Source organism: Aotus nancymaae, unplaced genomic scaffold (genome assembly GCF_030222135.1).
Source record: "Aotus nancymaae isolate 86718 unplaced genomic scaffold, 86718_ANA_hifiasm-v0.15.2.pri h1tg000031l, whole genome shotgun sequence".
Lineage (NCBI taxonomy): Eukaryota > Metazoa > Chordata > Mammalia > Primates > Aotidae > Aotus > Aotus nancymaae.
Window position 1 is genome coordinate 3235508 of NW_026988444.1, and position 18049 is coordinate 3253556.

The 18049-nt window shown below is 48.6% G+C and overlaps 1 protein-coding gene across 1 annotated transcript in view; it reads left to right on the forward strand.

Annotated features, from left to right (window-relative positions):
- Positions 1–1955: 1955 nt before the first annotated feature.
- Positions 1956–18049, forward strand: part of UBE2F (ubiquitin conjugating enzyme E2 F (putative)) — a 76160-nt gene continuing 60066 nt past the window's right edge. Inside the window, exons 1-2 of the mRNA XM_064383394.1 lie at positions 1956–2074; positions 7159–7292. Coding sequence (XP_064239464.1) covers positions 7175–7292 — 118 coding nt within the window. The 5' untranslated portion in view covers positions 1956–2074; positions 7159–7174. The remainder of the gene's footprint in view (positions 2075–7158; positions 7293–18049) is intronic.

Genomic DNA, 18049 nt, shown 5'->3' on the forward strand with positions numbered 1-18049 from the left:
CAGCAGATGTGTTTTGATCACCTGGATGTCCCAGAATGGGAAAGCGGGTGGTAGGAGGCAAGGCTGGAGGAAGAAGGAAGAAGAGGGCTGAGGAGCTGAGCTGAGTCAGGGAAACAGACCATGACAATAAGGAAGAGGGAAGTGCAGGGTTCTAAGGAAGACACAGAGGGCGTCTGCACTACCACCCCTCCCGGCCCGACTTTGAGGCCTCTGAGAAGGTGGTGTCTAAGCTTAGGAACACTTGAGAGTTAGCCAGCCAGAAAAGGGAGAGACATGGTCCCAAACACCAGAAATAGCACGAGTCATGTTCTTTCTTTCTCTCTTCTTTCCCTTCCTCTTTCTTTTCTTTCTTCTTTCTTTTCTTTCTTTCCCTCCCTCCCTCTTTCCTCTCTTTCTTTCTTTCTTTCCTCTCTCTCTTTCTCTCTTTCTTTCTTTCTTGATGGAGTCTTGCTCTCTTGCCCAGGCTGGAGTGCAATGTCGGGATCTCAGTTCACTGCAACCTCTCCACCTCCCAGGTTCAAGCGATTCTCCTGCCACAGCCTCCCAAATAGCTGGGATTACAGGCGCACGGTATCACGCCCAGATTTTTTTTTTTTTTTTTTTTTTTGTATTTTTAGTAGAGATGGGGTTTCGACATGTTGGCCAGGCTGGTCCCCAACTCCCAACCTCAGGTGATCCGCCTGCCTCGGCCTCCCAAAGTGCTGGGATTACAGGCGTGAGCCACTGCGCCCAGCTGAGTTGTGTTCTTGACCAGTTTTCCTGACTCCCCTCCTATCGACTCACTTAGAGCCAAAACCTTTATTATTATGAGGACAGAGTCTGGCCCCGCCACCCAAGGGGGAGTGTAGTGGTGCGATCACGGCTCACAGCAGCCTCGACCTCCCATGCTCAGGTGATCCTCCCGTGTCAGTCTTCTGAGTAGCAAGAAGTACAGGTGCTAACCACTATGCCCGGCTAATTTTTGTATATTTTTTTTTTTTGTAGCGATGGGGTCTTGCCACGTTGCCCAGGCTGGTCTTGAAATCTTGGGCTCAAGGGATCCTCCCACTTTGGCCTCCAGAAGTGCTGGGATTACAGGCAAGAGTCACCAGGCCTGCCAGCCAGGTTTAGGAAGAGAAACTGGTATTGCCAATCCGCTGTTAGAAACCTCTCCGTGGGGTTTTTGGAAATGAAAATCTAACTCCTTGTCTCCTGACCATCTCCGTGCTGAACCTCATCTTTCCGACGGCCCACGCCCCCAGGGGCCTGCCTGACCCCCAGGGCAGACCCTTGGCAATCACACAGGACTCTGACGGGCAAGAGATGAATCTGGGCTCCACGAGCGGGAAAGAGGACAAGTTGAAACGAATTTTTAAGGTACTGTCAACACATTTAAGAACGAAAAGAAAGAATAAAAGCGACATGACAAGAACAGCGGGGCCTGCGGGCGCAGCACACGGGTTTGGGTTGGTGGCGGTTTGTGCGTCTGACCGCCCGGTCTCCCTCACCGCCCGCACTGCAGGCTGCGGGGGCCGGTCCAGTCCGCTACACTCCAGGTACGGTGCTGGACAGCGGGAGCTCCAGCCACGGAGGCCGCCCCTTCAGGGAAGGACAGCCCGGGCTCCTCGGAGCCCCTAGACCCTGCAGACCGCGAAGTGAACCCGGCTTGGAACGCCAAGTGCAAAACCCCCAGCGCTCGGGCACTCGGGCTTCGGCGCCAACTCGGAAACCCCGCCCCTAACTGCTACTCGCCAATCAGCGACAGCCGAAAAATCCGTGCCCGCCCCCTGGCCGCGCCCTCTGCCAATGAGCGAAGTCTGAGCGTCATGTCGCCCAGCCGAGTCCCGACCGGCAGCCGCCGCTGTTCGCGTTTCTGGTTCCAAATAAAGTTTTTTGCGACTTTGAATTTTTTTTTTTAAAGCGCCCGCTGCTGTCGCGGCAGCCGCGGGCGAAAGCGGCCGAGTCCCCGCCCCGCCACTTCCGGTCCCGCCGCCGGGAGCCGGTGCGGCTGTGAGGGGCCGCATCTCGCAGCAGCCGCCCCGGCCGGGCATGGTGTTGGGCGCCGGGCCCGCCTCGCCTGTCTCGGGGAGCCCAGGTGAGGAGCGACCGCGCGGCTCTGCGGCGGGGCGAGGTGCGGCCGCCGGGGCACGGGCTGGCCTGCGGGCCGGGCGGAGGGCGCGGGCGGCGCCGGGGCTGCCTCAGGCCCGCCGGCTTCCTCACGCCGGGCGCCAGGCGGGCGCGGGCACCTGGACGCGAGGCCGAGCGGCGGGAATGGGAAGGAGCCGCGGGCAGTGAGCCGGGGGTCGGGGACGGCGTCGGCGGCCGGGGCGCTGGCCTGGCCCGGCCGTGAGTGACCGCGGCGGCGGCGGGGGACGGCCCGCGCCGAGTACCTGGTGTGAGCCAGGCCCCGGGCCGAGCGTGGCAGACCTGGCCGCGCTCACGCCCCACTCCCGGAATCTGCTGCCTGCCTTGTACGGAGGAAGCGGGGCGTCCAGCGCCTGGCCAAGGTCACCGGCCCGTCGTGGCCGCAGAAAGCGGGACTGGACTCCCGATCGCCGCCGGAGTCGCGCTAGGCCGTGAGGAGCGGGGGAGGTGAGGGGAGTGAGAACTCGGCCCAGTCCGCGTACCTGCAGCGGGAAGAGCAAGTATGGACGCTTACCCACAACTGGGGGCGCCCGGACTAGTTTGGAAAATGTTTACCACGGCAAAGGAGACGAGGAGGGAAGGGCGTCTTGGAGCAATCACTGCAGCAGAGTCTTGGTTCCAGACCTGGTTCTGCTGGTGTGTCATCTTGGGTGTGGCCTTCTCCTTCCTGGGCTCAGTTTCCTCATCTGTCACAGGAGAGGACTGGGACCCCCACTCTGCATTCCCGACCCCCTGGAAGTGGTGACAGGATGGGTTGGAATAGCCAGGGAAGGCTTCTCAGAGGAGGAGACGTTGGAATCTAGGTAGGAATCTTCCCCTTAAGGAAGGGGTAGGATTCGTTGGTGAAGGGAAGGAGGACGTTCCAGACCTGGGTATCAGATTGAATAGAAGCTTCTGGAAATGAGCAGGGTGTTGTTAAGGAACAAAGAGGAAACTGGCCTGCCTGGTGCAGAGGAATCCTGGCTGAGGAATGAGGTGAAGGCAAGGGGGAAGCATAGAGGTGGCAGAGAGAGACTGAGAGACAGAATCACACCAAGCTTAGTGCTGTGGGGCTTGAGGACCCCCGCCTGGACATACCTGCCATTCAGGTAGTAGACAGTGCAGGAAGGGGCAGGTTTACTGCTGAAAATAAAAAGGACTGGGCTCCAAAGATGGTTAGTCAACCAACGTACTCCTGTGCCAAGCGGGAGGTTCCTGGGCACTGGCATTCTGTAGAAAAGTGGGATATGGACTTTGTTGTGCCCTGATCTGGGCCCCTTTGGCTGGGGAAGTTGAGTGTCCCCTAGTGACCCGCCGTTTATGCTTGGATTGAGACGTCTCCATGAGGAAGGAATTGTAAGTAAGTAGTCCCCTCACCTTGAGCTGACTGGCCCCTGGTGTCCCTGCACAAGTGACATGGCCTGGTTTTGCCTTTGCTTGCAGGGATGCTGAGTAAATATCACTTGATGGCATTAGTAAATTGCACACCAGATCCCTTCTCTGGTCAGTCTGAAAGCAGGTCCCACCCAGAGGAGGAACCTAACTGGGCCAATTACAACTTGTGGAATTTAGAGACTGAGCATGCTGTTCAGAACAGCTGATCTGTTACCGAAATGCTGCCTTAGTCAGAGCATAATTTGCAGGAAAGGGGATGTTTTGCTTTAAACCACATCTTCAAGCGTTGAAGCATATTGTATAAGGAAAAGAATTCTGAAACAACTGCAGGTATTCAACTAGCCTCTTGACAGACTACTTATTTTTTGTTAGAACCCTTTGGTATAGATTTAATTTTGCAACTATGGAAACATTTCCAAATTAGGCCTTGGGTTTATCCTTAAAGTGACATGTGAAAATGATACACATGATAGAAAAATAGATGGTCATTATGTCCTTATGTTTTTAGAATGTTAGGAAGGTACATTTTTTTTTATCTTCTATGGAAAACAAAATAGCAGTATTACATTCTTTTATATCTTGCAAGTCATAAACTTGAAGATAGTAAACCAGCAATCTGACTCTTCTAGTGGAATTGAATATTGGGGCATCTTCTGCCCACAGAGGAGACTTCAGCGTGGCATAATAGGGAGCATAAAATCATTAAGCGCCGCCTGTGGGCTGTAGTGGTGCAGAAGAGTTTCTTGGTGGTGAGCCTTTCAGTATGTGAGGGATCATCACTCTCCCCAGGCTCCCCTGAGCGGCTCCCTCAGTGCCGGATATGGGGCTCTTCATTCTGACTTTCCTAGGGTACTGCCTGCTGAACTCATGTTCAAGCATGTTGTGCTTTTATTTTGTAGTTCTTTGCTTCATTTTCGTTGTCAGGGTCAGCCAGAGGATAAAACCTGGTAGTCCTTGTGTAGGGCATCTGGTGGGTCCACCTGGTCCCCAAGTGATGAATGGATGCACGTCTTGGTCCATAATCAGGTGACCCTGACAATGTGGCAGGACTGATGTGCTCGAGTCTGCACACATGGCTGCAGACTTGGCTGGTAAGGGAAACACTTCCGTGACAAGGAATCCTTTCGAGGGATTTTTCACAAGATCATTCCAGGTAGGGGCTGAAGCAGGAGAGCTTGGCTCTAGACGGTGCTACTGTCTCTGGCAGCTGAAACCCCTACAGGTGTTTGTGACTATTTCCTGTGAAGTAACTTCATCAGCTGAACACAGTTGATTTGCCCTGGGCAAAGCTGTGAAGATGTGCTCTTGTGTAGGTCCACTTGAGGAGATGGCGTAGCAATGAAGAAACTAACATTGGTTTCTTTTCACATTTTTGTCAGCTTTATTGAGGCATAATTGAAATACACTAAACTGCCCATATTTAAACTGTGTAATTGATCAGTCTGAAACCATGACCACACTCAAGATAAAAACATATCCTTCCGGGCATGGTGGCTCACGTCTGTAGTCCCAGTTCTATGTATTATTTTCACTTTTAAAATATTGCAATTTTTTTTTTTATTTTTTGAGATGCAGTTTCACTCTTGTTGCCCAGTCTGGAGTACAATGGCATAATCTCGGCTCACTGCAACTTCCACCTCCCGGGTTGAAGCGCTTCTCCTGCCTCAGCCTCCCGGGTAGCTGAGATTACAGGCACCCACCACCATGCCTGGATTTTTTTTTTTTTTTTTTTGTATTTTTAGTAGAGATGGTGTTTTGCCATGTTGGCTAGGTTAGTCTAGAACTCCTGACCTCAGGTGATCCACCCACCTTGGCCTCCCAAAATGCTGGGATTACAGGTGTGAGCCACCATGCAGGCCTATATTGTGTTTCCATGATACAAACAATAGAAAATAAAATCTGACAGCCTTTAGGGGATATGCAGAAGATGGTATGAGAAAACTGTGTAAGAGACCTGGGTTAAAAATGGTTTAAAATGCTAATGAGGAGAGAAGTATTCTTATTTGACTTTTAGGATCTTAGCCTCAACCTAAAATTTCTATGCTTAGGTCAAGCTTTTCACATAGTATTTTTAGATCATTTTCTGTTGAAAACGATCATAGTAGTATTGAAATAAAGTGATATGAAAGCAACAAAGGAAATTATGGAAATATTGAACTAGTGACAAATTTTTGTCCTCTATCAAAAGAAGTCCCAGAGCTCCTCTCCGACTCTGGCAAAGTAAGCAGGAGTTAGGAGGAAGATTAATGTCGGTTTATGTTAGAAATAGAAGACAGAGTCTAGAGGATAGTTACACTGTTATAATTAGTGGGATCATAATGTAAGCTGTGGACTTTGAGTTATAATGTGTTAACGTGGGTTCATTAATTGTAACAAATGTACCCTCTGGTGGGGGATGTTAGTAATAGGGGAGAATGTGCATGTGTTGGGGCAGGAGGCATATGGGAAATCTCTTTATACCTTCCTCTTAATTTTACTGTGTACTAAAACTGCCCTTAAAAAATAAAATCTTGAACAAATTGTGGCATTTCTTCAACCCTCTCCCAAGCAGCAAGGGGCATCACCTGTGTTTGGTCTTTGTTGTCCCTCCCAGTGAGCTTGCAGTAGGGGAACCTGCAACACAAATTGGTCGGAAGCCACCAATGAACATAATCTACTTTGGGGCATTACTTTTAATTTTTAGTCTTGATGTTGAAATGACCAAAAAATATAAATAAAACACAAATGTAAGTAAATGCAACACAGCATGAATAAATGAGAAGATGCTTATTAAGACTGTAGCCACAGCTTTATTAAAGGAGGAAGGAGAGCAAAGAGTAGTACTCTTCTTCCACCAGAGGCTGTGCTGCTTCAGGTGGTGATGGGCCAGGTATGGTCCCCTGCAGCAGGGAAGGGGAGACTTAACCAGTGGCAGTAATGGACCCATGTGGAACCCATTGGTGAGGGCACGCTGGCTGAGAGGTTGTAGAGGCCACCCCAGACCTTATGTTCCACGGGAGCTTTGTCACAACCACATCCCAGGGCCTGGCACCTAGTGGGTAACCAGTGAGTGTGAAATGCATGACTCTTTTTTATTTTATTTTATTTTATTTTGTGAGACACGGTCTTGCTCTGTCACCCAGGTCATAATGCAGTGGCATAATCATGGCTCACTGCATCCCGAACCTCCTAGGCTCAAGGTATCCTTCCACTTCAGCTTCCCGAGTAGCTGAGACTGCAGGCGCATGCCACCACTCCTGGCTAAGTTTTTTTTTGTTGTTGTTTTTTCTTTCTTTCTTTCTTTCTTTCTTTTTTTTTTTTTGTATTTTTTTATAGAGACGGGTTTTGCCATATTGCCCAGGCTGGTCTTGAACTCCTAGGCTCAAGCGATCCTCCCACCTTGGCCTCCCAAAGTGCTGAGATTATAAGTGTGAGCCACCATGCCCAGCCATGACACTCTTTTTTAAAAAATGTTAATTCATAATTTTAAAAGTTAGGCTTATAGAGGATGGCATAGAGCTTACTCAAATGTATTATGAAGGAATCCAATCTTATTGATGTATGCAAAACATTTCCATATGGGAAAAAATCAAAATACAAAAGCACCTGTATGTTTTCCTCAATGTCTGATTAGTCTCTGGAGACCTGGTCTTTAATCCTGCCTTCATTGCTGTCTTTCAGGGTAAAGGCAGCAGTAATGCTAACGCTAGCAAGCAAACTGAAGCGTGATGATGGTCTCAAAGGGTCCCGGACGGCAGCCACAGCGTCGGACTCCACTCGGAGGGTTTCTGTGAGAGACAAATTGCTTGTTAAAGGTAATGATCATTCATGTGAACTGTTTTTGTATCCTGTAACAAAATGAAGTTTGACTGGAGAGTCTTTTGGGATATAAAGCAATCTATTGCTGAATAGAAATACCTGTTTAAAAAGATTTTAAAATATAATTGCTTATCTCTTATGGTGGAAGGACATTGTACCATGCAGATGATGTGAATGTGCTTTTGCAAGGAAATGGTATTAGAAACTGCAGTGTGTCTTATACACTTGGAATGTTCTTTGTCACATCTGCCAAAATGCTAGCAAAATGAATAAGGTGCTGAGAGTCAGCAAGGCCTAAGACTTGTTTCAGAGCTGCCATTATCTTCCTCTCTTTCTGATTCTCAACATCATAGTTTCTGTTATGTAAATGGGAAGGAGTCAAATTTTATAATCTCTTAGGATCTTTTCCTGTTTTATTCAGGTCAAAGCCTATGGCGAGTCTTGTGGAAAATTAGTTCTCTTCACGGAATTAGTAACAGGTAGTGTTCTAGAGTTTTAGTGACTTCTGCTATCCTTGTTGGTGAGGAGACACTTTATCCTTGGAGAAGCGTTGCTGAAATGTGTGAGAGTATGCGTGTAAGCAGATATATATTAATTTGTATGTTCAAGAGTAAAATTTGTGTTTATTCATTTAGCAAACAAAATTTTTAGGTGCTTTAAAGTCAGTTTCTTAGGGGTTATAAGGCCTACAAAAGATGAAGAAACAATTGCAGCCTTTAAGGAGATTATAATTTGCTTAATTATAATAAAGTTAACTTTTTACTTTATCTATTTATTTTTTTGAGACAGAGTCTCACTCTGTTGCCCAGGCTGGAATGCAGTGGCGCAGTCTTGGCTCACTGTAACCTCCATCTCGGGTTCAAGCAATTCTGCCTCAGCCTCCCAAGTAGCTGAGATTACAGGCAGCCGACACCACACTCAGCTAATTTTTGCATTCTTTTTTTCTTTTAAAGGATTTTCACTCTTGTTGCCAAGGCTGGAGTATGGAGTGCAACGGTGCAATCTTGGCTCACCGCAACCTCCGCCTCCTGACTTCAAGCAATTCTCCTGCCTCAACCTCCGGAGTAGCTGGGATTACAGGCATGCACCACCATGCCCAGCTAATTTTGTATTTTTAGTAGAGACAGGGTTTCTCCATGTTGGTCAGGCTGGTCTTGAACTCCTGATCTCAGTTGATCCACTCACCTTGACCTCTCAAAATGCTGGGATTACAAGTGTGAGCCACCGCACCTGGCCAAATTTTTGTATTCTTAATAGAGATGGGGTTTCACCATGTTAGCCAGGCTGGTCTCAAACTCCTGACCTCAGGTGATCCACCCGCCTTGGCCTCCCAGAGTGCTGGGATTACAAGCATGAGCCACTGTGCGCGGCCTTACTTTATTTTATATCAAATGTTAGCATTTATTTAATTTATTTTTTAATTTTTTGAGATAGGGTCTTACTCTGTCTCCCAGGCTGGAGTGCAGTGGCACAATCATGGCTCACTGCAGCCTCAACCTCCTGGGCTCAGGTGATCCTGTCACCTCAGCCTCCTGAGTAGCTGGGACTATAGGTGAGCACCACCATGCCCAGCTAATTTTTTTTTTTTTTTTTTTGTAGAGATGGGGTTTTGGCCAGGCATTGTGGCTCACTTTGAGAGGCCGAGGCTGGAGGATCACCTAAGGTTAGGAGTTCGAGACCAGCCTGACCAACATGGAGAAACCTTGTCTCTACTAAAAATACAAAAAAATTAGCTGGGCATGGTGGTGGGTGCCTGTAATCTCAGCTACTGGGGAGGCTGAGGCAGGAGAATCGCTTGAACCTGGGAGGCAGAGTTTGCAGTGAGCCGAGATCACGCTACTGGACTCCAATCTGGGTGACAGAGTGAGACTCCATCTCAAAAAAAAAAAAAAAAAAAAAGACAGGGTTTCATTATGTTGCTCAGGCTAGTCTTGAACTCCTGGGCTCAAGTGATTCACCCACCTCTGCCTTCCCAAAGTGCTGGGATTATAGGTGTGAACCACCCACCCAACAAGTGTTTACATTTCTTAGATGTATAGCAGCTAGAAAGCAAAGGGTTGATTAGTGTATTGGAACTCCCTGTTTTCATGTTGTATTAGGTTGACAAAGTGGAGATCATAGACATTACATGTCCTGAAAGAATCTAACAGCAGAAGAGCTGCTGTGTATAAAAGTAGTGTGCTTGGCCTTCCCAGACACAAATCACTGTTAAACTGGGGAAGAAATGGGAACTGTGAAGGCACTGGGTTGGTGGGGACTTAACAATGTACTTTTTTTCTTTTTCTTTTTTTTTTGTTTTTTGAGACAGAGTCTCAGCCCTTCACCCAGGCTGGAATGCAGTGGCTCAATCTCTGCCAACTGCAACCTTCACCTCCTGGGTTCAAGTGATTCTCATGCCTCATACTCCTGAATAGCTGGAATTACAAGCACGCACCACTATGCCCAGCTAATTTTAGTAATTTTAGTAGAGACAGAGTTTCAACATGTTGGCCAGGCTGGTTTCAAACCACTGACCTCAAGTGATCACCTGCCTTGACCTCCCAAAGTGCTGGTGTATCAGGCATGAGCCACTGCACCCGGCCTGTACTCTTTATCTTGTTCTACCTCTGCCGCTGAGTTTGGACTTAGTTTTGGATTTTCGCCTGATGGATGATTGGTTGAAAGTGGAGTAAGAATTATATTTCACTTCTTGGCCTTTCTTACTAAGCCTGGGATAACACTAGATTGTATTCAGAGTCTGTTGCACTGAAGGATTTACCCTAAAAGGCCCAGAGGGCAGCACAAGAGCTGGAGCACCGTACTTGGGTGTGCCTGATAGGACTTGAATCTCTTCTCAGATCTGGGCTCCATCTGCAGCACAAGCCAGGAAAATGGTGTGTTGTTGCTGTACTTGGAGTAGACAGTGAGTGCTTCAGTGCCTGAGGAGTTGCAGTGAGGAGGGCTTAGATGCCAGCTGAAGAGGAAAGGGTAGAAGCTGACATATAGACTGTCCCATCTTCTTTACCCAGTCATTGTCATGGTTAATAGTAGCTAAGAGTAGCTTTTGTATACTGAGCATTTAGGGCCAGGCCCTCTGGTGGACACCTTCTTAGTCCATTTGTGCTGCTGTAACAAAATGCCACACATTGGGTAATTTATAAACAATAGAGATTTACTTCTCACAGTTTTGGAGGCTGGGAAGTCCAGGATCAAGGTCCTAGTAGGATTGGTGTCTGGTAAAGGTAGCTCTCTGCTTCAAAGATAGCACCTTGTTGCTGTGTCTTCACATGGCAGAAGAGATGGAAGGGCAAAAAGGGCCTAAGCTAGTTCTCTCCTGCCCTTTCATAAGGCACTAATCCATTCATGAGGCAGAGCCCTCATGACCTCATCACTTCCCCAGAGGCCCCACCTCTTAATACTACCACAGTGGAATTAAGCTTCAGCATGAATTTTGGCCCTATTTGAGCCATAGTAAGCACTTAATGGGGTAATACTTGTTTAACTTTTCAAAGCCTTACCAGATGGATGCTTCATTTTACCCATGAACTGCTGAGACTCAGAGAGGTTAAGAAACTTGCCCAGGTTGTGGCTTTATTGCAGCAAGACAGCCAGACCCACATATTGGGGTAGAACAGGCTCTGGGGGAGCAGATGCAACAAGCAGAAACCAAAGGAGCAGAACAGAAGTGCAGGTCCACAGAAAAGAGGGTTCAAGGAAGCTCTGTGTCTCCACACCTTCTACCCTGCTCAGGATCTCACCCTGGAGTTCTCTGCTGGTTTCGGGACCTGACATGTCAGCCCACCAACCTGGGCTCCCCTCCAGCTCCAAGGAAGGAAATACCTTTGGCTGGGTTGATAGGGCCCAGCTGAGGTTCTTTGACCTTGTGAGACCCATCAAGAACAACAAGGGTCTCACGAGGAGGGGTACAGAGTCAACTCTTGAGGCCACCATTTCCATCCTCCCTGGGCACTGGTGACAATCAAGTTTCAGAGTCAAAGCACTGGTGATAAATGGCAGCAAAACGTAGAACACAGTATAACACCCCCCGCCTACCCGCCCACCCTCTGACCTTTCCCTCCACCTGCCTCAGGGGCTGCAGGCCAGGCTAGTGGTGAGTAGTTTAGGCTTGTCATAGTTTGTTTGGGCTTGTGGTGGAGGTTGGGTAAAGAGAAGGGAGGGCCTCCTCTGACAGAGGTGGCTGTACACATAAAGTGCAACAAGAATGCCTAATGGTTCATGCTTCATGTTTGTGGAGTCCGCACCTAGAGTGCTCCTTTGTTTAGCTTGCCCTGTGCATGGCTTGACTGTTGTGGCAGTCTGGCCTTCTGTCCTCTGGGGAGTTATGGTGGAAGTGGTGCTGTGGAGGCTGGCAGAGTCTGTGGCTGTTGGAAGGCATGGCAAGGCAGTTGGAGGGGTGATAAAGTAAGAATCCTTCCCAGGTGAAATCCAAACTCCCTTTTGGGACTTTGAGAAAAGTGGGGTGTTGGAGTAGAAGATTGCTACAGTCAGAATTGTCATCCTATACTGTGGCTTGTGTGAGGATGTTATTCACGCGCATCCATAGGTGGTAGAAATTTGTATCAATATGTCTTTGGGACTTTATGCCATAGACTGGGTTTCCTCAAGAGGAGGCAGGGGGTTTGTCACACAGGATCCCTACTAAGGGGTACCTTTGGGACAACACCTGTTGGGGGAGGTGAGGGACGTCAGCGTGGGCACAGGGAGACTCAAGTAACAAGGAAGGCCCCATGACAGCCTCTGCTTTGGAGCAAGAGCAAGCATAGCCCTTCAGAGCTGTTCCCAGTTTAGTGAGATAGGTCTTCCTGCCCTGCACCCATGAGTCGTTAGATGGGGGTTGCCTGAAATGGGCGTGGTGTAGAGTGCAGGTCTGTGCAGCCACAAAATCCCTGAAAGGACTGATTGCTGAAGGCTGCCTGCCACAGCCCTCACTGAGCGATCTGGGTGCTGCTACAGCACAGCACCTGGCTCATTGCCTTGCTGACCTGTGACATAGGCTCTGATGTGGTGCAGGTGGCAGTAGGGCTGAACTTATGGGAGGCAGGAGCTTGTCTCTGGTGGGGAGGGCCAGTGGTGGCTGCACAACAGAGGCCCTTTCTTTTTCTTGGAGTAGTGGGCCCAGTTCTGAACTGTGGTGGAAGGCTGGAGTCAGCTCTCCCGGCTCAATTCCAGGTCTCTGGAAACACATGGCCTGCTTTGGAGTGGCCTGACACGGGGAGGCCTCTAGATGCCCACAAGGGCTCCCCATCAGGCACACCCACATTTCTTCAGTATTCCCAGTCCGGTTCTGAGGGTGCCCTCCAGGCTGGAGCTAGAGTGATGCTTGTAGCTGCATTGGCTGGAGGGTGTGGAACGATGAGTGTTTTGGGCAGCTGTCTGTCCTGACTCCGGAAGCTGGGGTCACTGAGGAGAGAGTCAGATCTACATTTGAGCTGGCGCTGATTTGGGTCCAGGCCTGACTGGAGGGCTGGCCATTGCCAGTGTTGTCGGCATTCCCTGTGGACCTGTGTGTGGCTGAGTCCATCAGGGTCTGAGCCCGTGGTGCTCCCCATCTCCGAAACACCCCTCAGAACAGAATTCATGACCAGGCATGGTGGCTTATGCCTGTAATCCTAGCACTTTGGGAGGCCAAGGTGAGTGGATCACCTGAGGTCAGGAGTTCAAGACCAGCCTGGCCATCATGGTGAAACCTCATCTTTTTTTTAAAAAAAAAAAAAAAGAACAGAATTCATTGCCTAATTAATAGGCATGTGTTTCTCTTCTGGAGGCTGGAAGGCCATGATCAAGTTCCTGGTGAGGGCTCTCTTCCTGGCTTGCAGATGGCCTCCTCCTTGCTGTGTCTTCACATGGAGGGAGGGGGAGCTCTGGTCCCCCTTTATTTTTGTTTTTAATAAGGGCATGAATCCCACCACGAGGTCTTCACCTCTATGACCTGATTTAAACCTAATTACCTCCAAATACCATCACATTGGGGTTAGGGCTTCAACATACGAATTTGGGGGTGGAGGGCACAAATTTAGTCTACAGCACCTTGGGAGCACCTCCTCAGTTCCCAGTTATGTGAAGAGAAACATTCCTGGGTCTTAGAGGAAACTCACAGCAGGGACACTGCCACTTGTAGGCAAGTATACTTATGTGTCCCCCTTTTCCCAAGCACCCCATGTTTGCCCAGCCCCAGTGCCAGGTACTGAACTCATAGGGCTGGGGCAGGTTACATGGTCCCTGCCCACAGAGTGTGCAGGATCAGGGAGCAGGTGGCAAGGAGTCAGCAGGAGCCCTGTGTTGTGAGGGCCAGGGCAGGAGAAGGTGAGTACGTGCTGTGCGAGGGCCTTTGTGGTGATCAGGTGGATTTTGCAATCTGATATTTCAGTGTAGTCATGCTTCAAATGGGTCCTGTGGTTTGATCTTTAGTTAGAAAGGAAAAGAGTCTAATTTCTCAGAAGGAAGTTATGCAGCTACAGAATTGTGTAAGGTGTCAGCCAGGTGCCTCAAGAAATGTCGGGCCACTAAGTGGTAGAGGTGTTAGCATCATGGAATAGGCAAGATCTAGCAGTTTTAAAAATATCTTAATTTCTCATTACCTTGTAGGTAGGTGGCATTCTTCAGGTGGTGAAGGTGTGCAGAGAAGGGCTGCTGCTTTGCCCAGAGGCTTCCAAGCTTTGCTTATAGTCTTACTGTACCTTGACTCTAAGATGATAACTGTTGATGTTAGTGAACTATAATTTGCCCTCATTGAAAGTGCGGCAAAACTTCTTGTCATCTGTGACAACTCCCTGAGAGGAGCACTGAGGGAGCATGCCTGGCTTATTTAATATTCTGCCCTGGCAGAACTAAAATGCCAAGCATCTTTATTGAAATCCTGTGCCCCAGGCTTGTAGTTCTTGCTTGCACTGTCTCTTAGACCGGAAGACTGCAGGGACTCTGACTGTGGTGGGGTCATTGGTAGACTGGGTCCAAGGGCTCCCTCAGCCTGCCATCCTTCCCCGAGTGAGTTGCACCCAACATGCAAATGCAAGCCTGATGTTCATCTTGGAATTTGAATTCTTTTTTTGTTTTGTTTTGTTTTTTGAGGCAGGGCCTTACTGTCACCCAAACTGGAGTGCAGTGGTGCGATTTCAGCTGCCTCTCAGGCACTTCAACCTTCTGAGTAGCTGGTACTACAGGTGCATGCCACCATGCCTGGCTCATTTTTGTATCTTTTGTAGAGACAGGGTTTTACCATGTTGTCCAGGCTGATCTTAAACTCCTGATCTCATGTGATCTCCCCTCCTCGGCCTCCCAAAGTGATGGAATTACAGGCATGACACACTGCACCCAGCCCTGGGAGATAATTTAAAAAATTCAGAGGCCTAAGTTCTACCTGAAACTCTTGATATGATTGGTCGAGGTTAGGGCTGGGCATCAGGATTTTTAAAAGCTCAGCAGGTACTAGATTGTGGTGATGCGTACATAGCTCCAAATTTTACTACAATTCATTGAATCATTTACTTAAAATGGGTCCATTTTACAGTATGTAAATTGTTCCCTGACAAAGCTGTTGGCAAAAGTCAAACCAGCAAAACACTCCCCAACTGATGGATGTGCAGCCAGGGTTTCCATTCCTTTCTTCATCAGGTGTTGTCTGGCATCTTCCTGGCCGTCACTGTGCCAGCCCCTGAGTGCGTCTTGCTCCTGCACCCTCATTCCGGTAGGAGAAGGGGTCTGGCTCTGTTGCCCATTCGTTCCCACTCCTCCACCCTACCACATCACAGTCTAGCACTGGTCAGTGGCCCCACTCCTCACTGTCCCTCTGTGCCCAGACTTTGCCTCTTCTCTTGGCACTAGACTATCCTCTTGAACCTTCGCTTCTGTCATGCTGGCCCGTCTGCTTGAGATCCACAGTCGCTCACCATGCCCTCTGGGCACATTTCTAAATTCCCTTAGGACAAGCTGGATGACCGGAGTTATCACCTTTACTGAGGTGGCTTGGGCTACTGCCACAGAGTCAAGCCTGGGAAAGCCGGATTGCAGTGGCCAGCATCAATCTCTCAAAAGAAGAGCCCTCAAGAACAGTTTCTTGTAAATTCTAATCAACAAAATATAAATAATACAGAATAAAATATGTTAGTATTTGCTTTAAGATCAAGTTTAATTATATATAGGTAACCCTTATTTACAAGTGATCACTATGAACAACTCATTTGCTCTTCACCTGTGGAGGGAGTGCCCTGTGTGGGCTATTGGAGCAGAGTGGGGACTGGGCTTGCCTGTCAGAGGGGACCAGCGTTGGGTGGTGTGGTCCGAGGCTCTGTTGTCTTCCTCCGCCCTCTGCCTTTCTCACACACTGCTCTAAGGAAGGGCAAGATCTGGCCAGTTGGAAAGACAGACCGACATATCAGTATGGGCATGAGAAGAATAATGGTGAACCTTTCCTAGGATCACCATTATTATATTTTGTTAAGTAAAACATATGAATATATTTAAAGTTTTTGTATAGACAGAGTCTCACTATGTTACCCAAGCTGGTATGAAACTCCTGGCTTCAAGTAATCCTCCTGTCTTAGCCTCTCAGAGTGCTGGGATTATAGGTGTGAGCCACTGCACCCAGTCAAGGGAATATTTTTTAATGTAGGGGCCACCACATAAGACTGCCAGGAAGATAGGCTCCCGCACTTGTGTTTAGTCACAGAACTTGCACTATTTCTAATCACAGCAAGCGGGTGATGAACGGTTTCTCCTCTACTCCCCACACTCAGCTCTGCTGAAGAGATCTGCCCTTTTTCTTAGTGTGAGGAGGTTTGCCCTGGCCAGAACATGTCCTGGCCCTGAGAGGGAGCGACTGTGGGTGGGCCTCTCCCTTTCTCTAACTCCTCTGCTGTCCTACTTCACCTTGTGGTACCCATTCCACATACCTGGGCCCTAGAGTGAGTACATTTAATGGACCACGTGCTTCCACACAGGTGCTTAGTTGTTGCATATAAATAGCTGAGATCAGAGGCCTGCAGGTCTGCTGAACCCTGAGCCTTGGAGTAGAGCCCTTAGCTGGCCTTCTCACTCCTCCACTCGGTGGTCAGCTTTGCGAGCATTCTGGCCTCCATTGCCCCTTCCCCTTGCCTTTTTTCCCCGCACTTCACTTCTTGAAGGAATTGTGCTGCAGCTCTCTCTTGTGACCACACATTTGCTTCTTCACTTCATACTCTGGGTTCCATCTCTCTTCCTGCTTTCCTGCTATTTTGAATGCCATTCAGCAAGCTCTGATCCACTTCCGATGACCTTTCCATGGGCCTCCTTCCCCTTGGATGCTCTGTGCTCTTTCACTGAATCACCATGTTCCTGATGGCTCTCTTGCTTTTCAGCTTGTTCTCATCTGTAACTTTCCCTGTTCTTTGGCCTCTGCTTTCTCCAAGGTTCTTTTTTCTCCTTTTTGTTGGCATTACCCAGTCTCATGATGACAGGTGGCATCCCTTTGCAGGGACTCCTTACCTTTGCCCTGATTGTGTACCCAGCCTCTTCCTCCTCCTCTTCCCCTCCTTCCCTACTCTTCCTCTTTTGTCTCTTGTCGCTCCCTGGCACTCCCACCTCCCAGGACATCACCGCTTGGTGCCATCTTTGACCCCCTCCACCCACGCACAGTTGCTGGAACCTCTTTCTTCTGTTTGCTCTCGGGCCTCCAGACTTTCCTGCCTTTGCTAGGTGCTTGCTGCCCATCTCTTAGGTCACCTGGCTTCCACTTTGCCCTTTCTAATGTTGTCCTCTTCAGGCAAAGCTTAGAAACTTCTGTTCAGGGCTAGGCGCGGTGGCTCACGCCTGTAATCCCAGCACTTTGGGAGGCGGGTGGATCACGAGGTCAAGAGATTGAGACCATACTGGTCAACATGGTGAAACCCTGTCTCTACTAAAAATACAAAAAAATTAGCTGGGCGTGGTGGCGCACGCCTGTAGTCCCAGCTACTTGGGAGGCTGAAGCAGGAGAATTGCTTGAACTCAGGAGGCGGAGGTTGCGGTGAGCCAAGATCATGCCATTGCACTCCAGCCTGGGTAATAAGAGTGAAACTCTGTCTCAAAAAAAAAAAGTAAAAAAAAAAAGAAACTTCTGTTCAGAAATCTCCAATGGCTCCCTCCATGATCCTGTTCCTATTTTTCTACCTTGTTTCCCAGTGCTCAGCTGTTGTTTTGGGACCTTTGTTCTGGCCACACTGGATGCCTTCTGGTTTCTGTGCTTTTCCGTTCTCTGTACTTCGCACATCGCTAATTTATCTGCTTCGAGTATTCCTCTTTTCCCCTAACTCTGCAGGACTAAATTCTACTTACTCACCAAAGCCTAGCTCAGAAACCTTTTCCTTCCTTAGTTTCCACAGCTGGAGAGAATCTCCCTGGCCCAAAGACCCCAGAGCACACTACTTTCTGTCTGAAACACAAGAGGACTTTTTGCCGGGTCAGTCATTTCAGAGCATACCCTTCCCCATGCCCTGCTAAACTGCAGCTTTTTATTTGTAATTTGTTAGTCGTTTATTGTAAATATTTAAGATATACAACAAGAAGCTTTTTTTTTGTCTTTTGAGACAAGTTCTCACTTTGTTGCCCAGGCTGGATCACAGTGGGGTGATGATTGTTCATTATTACCGCAAACTCCTGGATTCGAGTGATCTTTCTACCTCAGACTTCTGAGTAGCTGGGACTACAGGCATGCGCCACTATGCATGACTCTTTTTTTTTTTTTTTTTAAAGAAGTTGGGAGGTTGTGGAAAAAGGCAAAAAAAGCAAAAACAAAACAAAA